At 47.3% G+C, this 8,036-nt stretch overlaps 2 protein-coding genes across 2 annotated transcripts in view; one reads left to right on the top strand and one right to left on the bottom strand.

Moving 5' to 3' along the window:
- The window catches only part of cebpg (CCAAT/enhancer binding protein gamma), a 3,336-nt gene extending 1,099 nt beyond the window's left edge, over nucleotides 1-2,237 (bottom strand). Inside the window, exons 1-2 of the mRNA XM_014473760.2 lie at nucleotides 2,072-2,237; nucleotides 1-356 (exon numbers count right to left, since the gene is read on the bottom strand). The exon at nucleotides 1-356 is cut by the window's left edge and continues 1,099 nt beyond it. Coding sequence (XP_014329246.1) covers nucleotides 1-289 — 289 coding nt within the window. The 5' untranslated portion in view covers nucleotides 290-356; nucleotides 2,072-2,237. The remainder of the gene's footprint in view (nucleotides 357-2,071) is intronic.
- A 3,550-nt stretch (nucleotides 2,238-5,787) lies between these two features.
- On the top strand, nucleotides 5,788-7,554 carry cebpa (CCAAT/enhancer binding protein alpha). Its single transcript, XM_005812198.3, has one exon. The coding sequence runs from the start codon at nucleotides 5,886-5,888 to the stop codon at nucleotides 6,798-6,800; it is 915 nt and encodes a 304-aa protein (XP_005812255.2). The 5' UTR covers nucleotides 5,788-5,885; the 3' UTR covers nucleotides 6,801-7,554.
- The last annotated feature ends 482 nt before the right edge of the window (nucleotides 7,555-8,036 follow it).

The following is an 8,036-nucleotide window of genomic DNA, read 5'->3' as shown; positions in this document are numbered from 1 at the left end:
TGGCCTTCTGCTTGCTGCGCATGCGGCTCTTCTTCACCGCCAGGTTGTTGCGCTCGCGCCGCTGCCGGTACTCCTCGCTGTCCTTGTCTACGCTGGGCTTCTTCATCTTGCTGGGCGGCGCCGCCTTTCCTCCGGAGGCGGACGGGTCGGCGGGGACGAGTTGGGGGACCTGCTGCAGTCCGGCGAGGGACGCTGCGTTGGACGCTGCGGCGGCGTGCGCCTGGCTCTGGATGACGCTCACGCCGTTGTGCTCTGCTGTGATGAGTTTCGGCTGTGGCGGCCGGCTCATTTGGATGTGTTGCCTGCAGGAGCTCAGGTCTGACCGGAGCCGGACGGGTCAGAACCGCAGGACGGGTCTGCAGGACAACACAACAATAACCATAATATAATAATTGTAGAACAGCGCCGCCCTGGTGGCAGCATGTTGGAGCACCTCTCCTGGTTCTGATTGCTTCTTCAGTTGCCCTGGTTTTTGGATCATGAAGCTCAGTTAATCCCTGAACTGAGACTGTCATAAAGCAACAGAGCCCTCTTCAGATTCGCTGCAACACTGACTGCTCCTGGAGATCCTTCCATCAACATCTGTCTTTCAATGATGAGTTATGACAACATTTCATTTCCATTTGGAAGAACTAAACTATTATAGGATAATATTGATTGTGTTCTTTACTATTCAGAATAATCAAATATAAAAACTATAACAACATTAATTCAGAACTAATATCATTTAATGATAATATCTGGATGTTCTAAACCACATGTGTCAAACTCAAGGCCCGCGGGCCACATGTGGCCCGCTACGTCATTTTATGTGGCCCTCTCCCCCACCACCGTTTTACAGCCCCGTTGATTGACTTAAAATAGGATTTGAGCACGAATTGACTAGAAACTACATCTCCCATAATACCTTCCGATTGTTACCAGCCAACATTACGGCTTCTCGCCACTAGAGTGCAGCAGAGTCACCTCAAGCTGATTATTAATTTTCCCAGCGAATAAAACTGAAACATCGACAAGCTAACAAGCTAAAGTGCGAAGTTTAGCTGAGCAGTTTAAAAATACTGAGCATATTTTTAAACTGCTCAGTTTAAAAATGTTGTAATTTTTAAACTGAGCAGTAATTTTACATCCATGCAAACTCAAATGTAATATTTAAAACTTGAATACATAAAATCAGTTATTTAACAATATGAGGTGTTGTTTAATTTATTTTTAACATTGTATTTTCATACATTTATGCTAGGGTTGCCCAAGTCTAGTTTTCCAGACCCATCACTCTGCAACTTTAGATGCCTTCCTTCTCTAACACACCTGGATCATTGACTCATTCATAGGCCTCTACAGAACTGAGTTGCTGCTAATGAGGGAAGTCAACTTTTTGTCTGGGGAATGTTTTAGCAGGGACGCATCTAAAAGTTGCAGTCTGGAGGACTGCACTTGGGCATTCCTGATTTATACCGTCAATGTGGCCCATTGAGGGTGGCCAATATGCTGAAGTGGCCCTTTGTGAAATTGAGTTTGACACCCCTGTTCTAAACATCCAGTGATCGCCGTCATTCCTGATTACGTCACTCTACGCTGTGAAGCAGTCACCGCGTTGTGATTGGTCGGCGCGTTGCTATGGAGCGGCTGCCCTGTGTGTAGCAGAACTCGCTCCGGGTGAAACAGCGGCTGTTGCCTGCTGTTGCATCATCACTGAGGGGAACTCCGAGTCATGCGGGTCTCAGCACAAACCTCACTTTTCAAAACCGAACCGAGTCCCAACATCCTTACATAAAGCCAATCAGAACGGGAAAACTGGGCCGAACGACGTCGATTAAACAGATCATTTCCCGAAACCGATATAACTTTTAGTTCAATATATCAGCTCGTTTCCTCCCTGATCTACAGACACCCTGAGCTCAAAGTACCGCCTGCTGGTCGCTAGACGCGGTTTCAGACCCGAACCGGGTCGAAACGGGTTATTTTGTCGGAATTTAACCGAACCAGTTAGCCGTTAGCCTGATAGCACCCGCTGCTAACGCTCCTCGAGGATAAATCTGTGTTTCTAAGCCAAAAAGTCAAAGTTTACCTTCACCAGGAGGCCGCGTGGTTAACCTGTAGTCTATCCTGACCGATATGGGGTAGAAAGTGCCACTTTAATTCCGTCTCCGGCCGCTCTCACTGTTTTTGTTTGGAACATGGACAGCAGCCGATTGCGAAATCTCCCTTTACCATGTTCGGCAATGTTTGGAATCAGCCAATCAGGGGCTAGGAGGCGGCGGCGTAAAGAGGTTTGGGCCAATCAGAGTTCAGCATTTACAAGAGTGATGCAATTCCTTGCTGGAGTGACATATGGACGGACCAATAGCAAGCGGCCTTTCTGTTGGTTTTGTTTATGTAACGTGAGGTTGGTCAGATGAGTTCAGACATGTATGACTTCATTTGATCCTGGCTTCCTGAAACTGGTTCCTTATGAAAAATCTAATATATAAATATGTATAAATGTATTTATAATGACTTCATAATACACATATTCTATATACTTGTGGGTTTTAAAGGTTGAATATATTTTTAGCAACATACTGAGTGATACGTGACAGTTACTGCTGTTATTCATAGTTGTATGTTTATGATTATTTTATTATTATATTTTTTATTTTTGTTGTGTGTTGTGTTTGGACTATTTTCCCCGTTCAGGAATCAAAATATTATCTTATATTTATATAATCAGACTGAATCCACCACAGGAGCATCAGAGCCACCGGATTTTCTTTAGGAGCGTTATCAAACTGCTGCATCTCAATAAGTTAAGAGTATTATGTTTATTTCATTTCTTCATACGAAACTCAGTTATTATACAGATTTAGCCTGAACAGAAAGGGAACCTGAACGTAACTCTATGGACACAAATAGACTACAATTAATTTAAATTTAAATTGGACTTAATGAATAAATCTTCATTAGTGACGTGAATAGAGTTATCATTACTTCGTCATGAAGTTCATTTATTTGTATAATTTAATAATTCAAAAATTGAAACTCAGTATTGTAATGTACTCATTACATAGATCCTTTCACTGGTTCAGTTTTTTCTCTTGATTCTGACTTCAGGTAAAAAAATAAACAAGATCCAGTTTGTCTGAAAATTTCAGATTTAAGCCGATTTAAATCCAGAGAGGTGAACTGTAGACCAGATGTGGTTCTGACCAGGTGTTCAGGAAGTCCAGGTTGTTGTAAAACGTCCTGGTAGACGGCACCGCAGGCTTTGGACCCAATGAACCCGTTGGACCAGTCATCAGAAAATCCCCACTGACAATGGGCGAGTTGGACCGGACCTCCAGCAGCCCAGTTCTGTTCTGCTGACCCGGTTCTGATGTTTCTATAGTTCAGGATCCTTGGCTTTATCTCTGATGAATCCGATCCGTTGGAAGATTACAGGAGATTAAAACCTGGACGGCACCAAACTCTCTGCTCTGAAATTCTGACCAGACAGAAGTTGACCAGGAAAGAACTTCGAAACAAACTAACGGGATGATTTCACTGAGATAACCAGCTAACCAGCAGATATAACCAGATAACTAGCAGAGATAACCAAATAATTAGTAAACATAAAATCTAACCAGCAGAGATAAACAGATAACTAGTAGAGATAAACAAATAACTAGCAAATATAACCAGCAGTTATAACCAACTAACTAGTAAACATAAAAAGCTAACCAGTAGAGATAACCAAATAACTAGTAAACATAACCAGATAACTAGTAGAGATAACCCAATAACTAGTAGAGATAAAAAGCTAACCAGCAAAGATAACCAGATAACCAGTAAAAATAACCAAATAACTAGTAAACATAACCAGATAACTAGCAGAGTTAACCAGCAGATATATCCAAATAACTAGTAGAGATAAAAAGCTAACCAGCAGATATAACCAGATAACCAGCAGTGATAACTAGACTACAGACTGTCCTCTGTCTGGGGTTATCCTGAGCTATTTCTGTGGTTATTATGCTACCGGTTGGAGAACAAACTGACCTCTTTTCCTCTCTTCCTTCTCCTACTGCTCTCCAATTTGCATTATTGTTTCCACTGTTAACTATTTGTTTTCTCCCTTTTTATATATAAAAACTTTTTAAATGAATTCAAATAATAAACAGAGCTTAATGCCCTGTTGACTCAGATCACCTGTAATATACGAGTCAGTGACTTGAAATGACTTTTTATAAAATGTCTTGAGACGACAGTTAGCATTGTAGAAATAAACCGAGTAGAATTGAAACTGCTGGAGATGAATCTGTCTGACTGATGAACTAATTATTTTAATAGTTTACATTTTTGCAAAACCTCACAGAGAGAAAAGTCTGGACTTTACGGTGAGAAACTACATAACAGACGGATGGAGCAGGACGGAGCAGGACGGAGCAGGATGGAGGCTCCATCAGGTTCCAGGGAATCTTCTCACCTGCAGATAAACGCAGAGCGTCTGATTAAACGTTAGCATGATAAACTGATTAGCATTCGCTAACTTACCAGTCCAGACGGAGACACCTGGAGGTTTCCTGTTACAACCATGAGTGGCAGCTTAATGAGCCACTCCACATTAGGATGTGTGTGTGTGTGTGTGTGTGTGTGTGTTGGTGGAAAGTGCATTGATAAGAATTGCTGCACTGATGTGAGTAAGAGACGGGTGGAGGCAGTTGATGACAGACCTGGTGCCGATAAGGCAGAGAGGAAGGACGGTGCAGCGGAGCAGGGAGTCATCTGCATAGCGGAAAAAATTAACACCAAACTTTCTGAATATGACACAAAGTGGAAGAAGATGGAAACAGTCAAGGACCAAAAGCAAAACCCTGAGGTTCACCTGGAGAGGTAACTGGGAAAACTGGGAGCTGGTTGAAACGGTGCCAAAAATCTGATGGAGGAAAATCTGTGATGAGAAATAGTTTAAAATGCTGGACTGAGATTAGAGACAAAGTTTATGATGCTTTTCAAACACAGCGCCGGTTTGACCAGATTCTGGAAACGCTGCAGTCAGACTGGGAGAAGAAATCAATACGACAAGCTTAGATAACCTCAACGTCCGACCTTGACCTCCGACCTCAGCAAGTGTTTTGTGGATGCAGAAAGTTGAGTAAATGGTTCTTAAGGTACCGAACCGTCTGGACTTCACAGAGCAGAACTCGTAGAGGGTTAAGAGTCCAGAAACGTCATTTTAAAAAAGGTCTCTGTGAAACGAAGTCGCTTCATGCTGTTTGGACTCGAACGGGTCGGGTTGGTCCGAGCTTCTGGTACCGGTTCTGGATTTCTCAGATAAACGTTTGCCAAACTCCTGCTTGTTTGAAAGTTATGCTGTGAAAAACCATCTGCGCGGCCTACCGCCGATAGAGGGCGCTGCAGTCCGGAGCATCAGACTCTGCCGTCTCTGCCTTCAGATTCATGACTTCACTTTTACAGGAGAAACTTTCACAGTTGGACCCAAACGGCTGGAGACGATCCGAACCTGCAGAAAGTTCGGAGAGAAAACGCCAAACTGTAGAACATTTCTGTGCTGCAGATGAGTCTCTCTGTCTGAACGGGTTCGGTTCTGGCTCCGGGTCTCTGCTGGAGCGGGTCTGGAGATTAATGGTTCAAGCGCAGAGGAGAGTTAGAGTGTCCGTGGGGTGTGTGTGTGTGCACGCGCGCTCCGCCCCGCCCACTCCCTCCTCCTATAAAGCCAGGCTCTGACAGCTCAGAGGTTACTGAGCAGCAGGAATCGGCCCCGCAGCCCGCAGCTTCACGCAGCTCCTCTCCACGCCACGCAGAGCCTCGTCCCGCTCAGCGTCCCGCCAGCTGGTCTCACCTGAGCTCGTCACCTGCGCGGCCCGCTGTGCCTCACCCTGGATTCGCGGAGCGCCTCGCCATGCATGCCGGGCTTTAGGTTCTCCATGGAGCTCTCCAACCTGTACGAGGCGGCGCCGCGGCCCCTGATGAGCAGCCTGACCCACGGCCAGCAGCCCCCCTCCGGTTACAGAGACCCGGCGGACCTCGGCGGGGACATCGGAGACAACGAGACCTCCATCGACCTGAGCGCCTACATCGACCCGTCGGCGTTCAACGACGACTTCCTGGCCGACCTGTTCCACCACGGCGCGCGGCAGGACAAGCTGAAGATGATGAGCGGGGACTTCGACTCCGCGGCCCCGCAGCAGCTCTACATGTCCGGCTACATGGACTCCAAGATGGAGCCCTTCTACGAGCACAACCCGCCGCGCATCCGCCCGGTGGCCATCAAGCAAGAGCCGCGGGACGACGAGGACCTGAACCTCAGCCTGCCGCCCTCCTACCACCACCCGCATCCCCACCCGCACTCCCAGTACTCCCAGCACCATCACCAGCAGCCGCCGCCGCCGCAGCAGCAGCAGATGCCGCACCTGCAGTATCAGATCGCGCACTGCGCGCAGACCACCATGCACCTCCAGCCGGGACACCCGACCCCGCCGCCGACCCCGGTGCCCAGCCCGCACCACCCGCACCAGCACCCGCAGCAGGGCGGCCTGAAGCTGCTGGAGCACCAGCGGGGGGGCGCCAAGTCCAAGAAGCACGTCGACAAGAGCAGCCCGGAGTACCGGCTGCGGCGCGAGCGCAACAACGTGGCGGTGCGCAAGAGCCGCGACAAGGCGAAGATGCGCAACCTGGAGACGCAGCAGAAGGTGGTGGAGCTGTCGGCCGACAACGAGCGGCTGCGGCGCCGCGTGGAGCATCTGACCCGGGAGCTGGACACGCTGCGGGGAATCTTCCGGCAGCTGCCCGACGGATCCTTCAAGCCGCTGGGCAGCTGAGGGGCGCGGGCCTGGAACTGGACCCGAACTGGACCGGAACCCGATGGATTACCTGGCAGCTGAGCTTCACCGGGACATCCGGAACATCTGGGCCGGTTCTCCTCCAGCAGCTAAAAAACGAACCAAAGCGCACAAACTGAGCAGACTGGAAGCAGCTTTGGTTCGATTCCGGACGTGTTTCTCACCGAACCGGACCCGAACCTGTTACTGGACCACTATCCCACTGCCTGAGCTGGACCGAACCGGACTCACCCTGGCGGTTCCGCCCGGCATTTGTGCCTTTCTCACGGTTTAAAACTGAACCTGCAGCTCTGCTCCTCCTGTGCCTTATCCCTCCAGAACCGAACCGAGCCCGGTCCAGGTTAACCATCTCCATGCAGTCAGCTGCACCAGAACTGTGAGGAGACTGGTTCTGACTCCGCCGAACCCCCTCAGACTGGACCCGAACCTGCGCTCTCATGCACCTTGTCCCAGACATGACGGTACTGACCCGGTACCGATCCGGACTGAATAGAACGTTCTGCTCTAACTGTGAACTGGGCGGCTCTTCCTCTCCTCCAGTGAGTCATCCTCACTCAGTGCCTTCCGATCGTGACCTTAGACCCGCTCCGTCCGTTCGGAACCGAGGAAGCAGCACTTTGTTCGAACCTTCCTGACCCAAATGTAAAATAATTCTCTATATAAATAAATATATGAATGAATATGAAATACCAAAAACCTGCAGCATTGTAATAAAGCAGCTTGTTTCATCTCATCTTCCTGTTTCTGTGCTGGAATCCCCAGATTAACGATAATCCAGATTATTGATCACTGATCGTCCTGATGAGGCCCAAGCTGTGGCCCGGGGGCCATTTGTGCTCCAGAACTGTGTGTTTACTCATCAGGTGAAATTATTTCCCACATCATTAGTTAGAAATGAAAAATTTTCATTTTTAATAACTAATCTATTATAATAAACAGAAACAGGTTTTTCCAGAGACGTTCACTGAAAAACAGAGTTTGTTGCAGACAAATCAGCTTTAATTCCTTTTATTAAACTAAAGGTGGCGTAAAGAGCCGAATCCAGTTTTCACTTTCTGTTAAAACATTTATTTTTAAATAAACATATAAAATCACCTCCAAAAAAATAAAAACAATAATTATCAGATGACTTTAACTGCTTGATTTGATTTTTCTACATTGTTTTCTTGTTTTGCTGATGTGACATCAGAGGTTCTGAAGCATCTGATTAGTTCT

This window comes from Xiphophorus maculatus, chromosome 4 (assembly GCF_002775205.1).
Source record: "Xiphophorus maculatus strain JP 163 A chromosome 4, X_maculatus-5.0-male, whole genome shotgun sequence".
NCBI classification, from domain to species: domain Eukaryota; kingdom Metazoa; phylum Chordata; class Actinopteri; order Cyprinodontiformes; family Poeciliidae; genus Xiphophorus; species Xiphophorus maculatus.
This window is presented reverse-complemented; position numbering and strand designations above follow the sequence as displayed.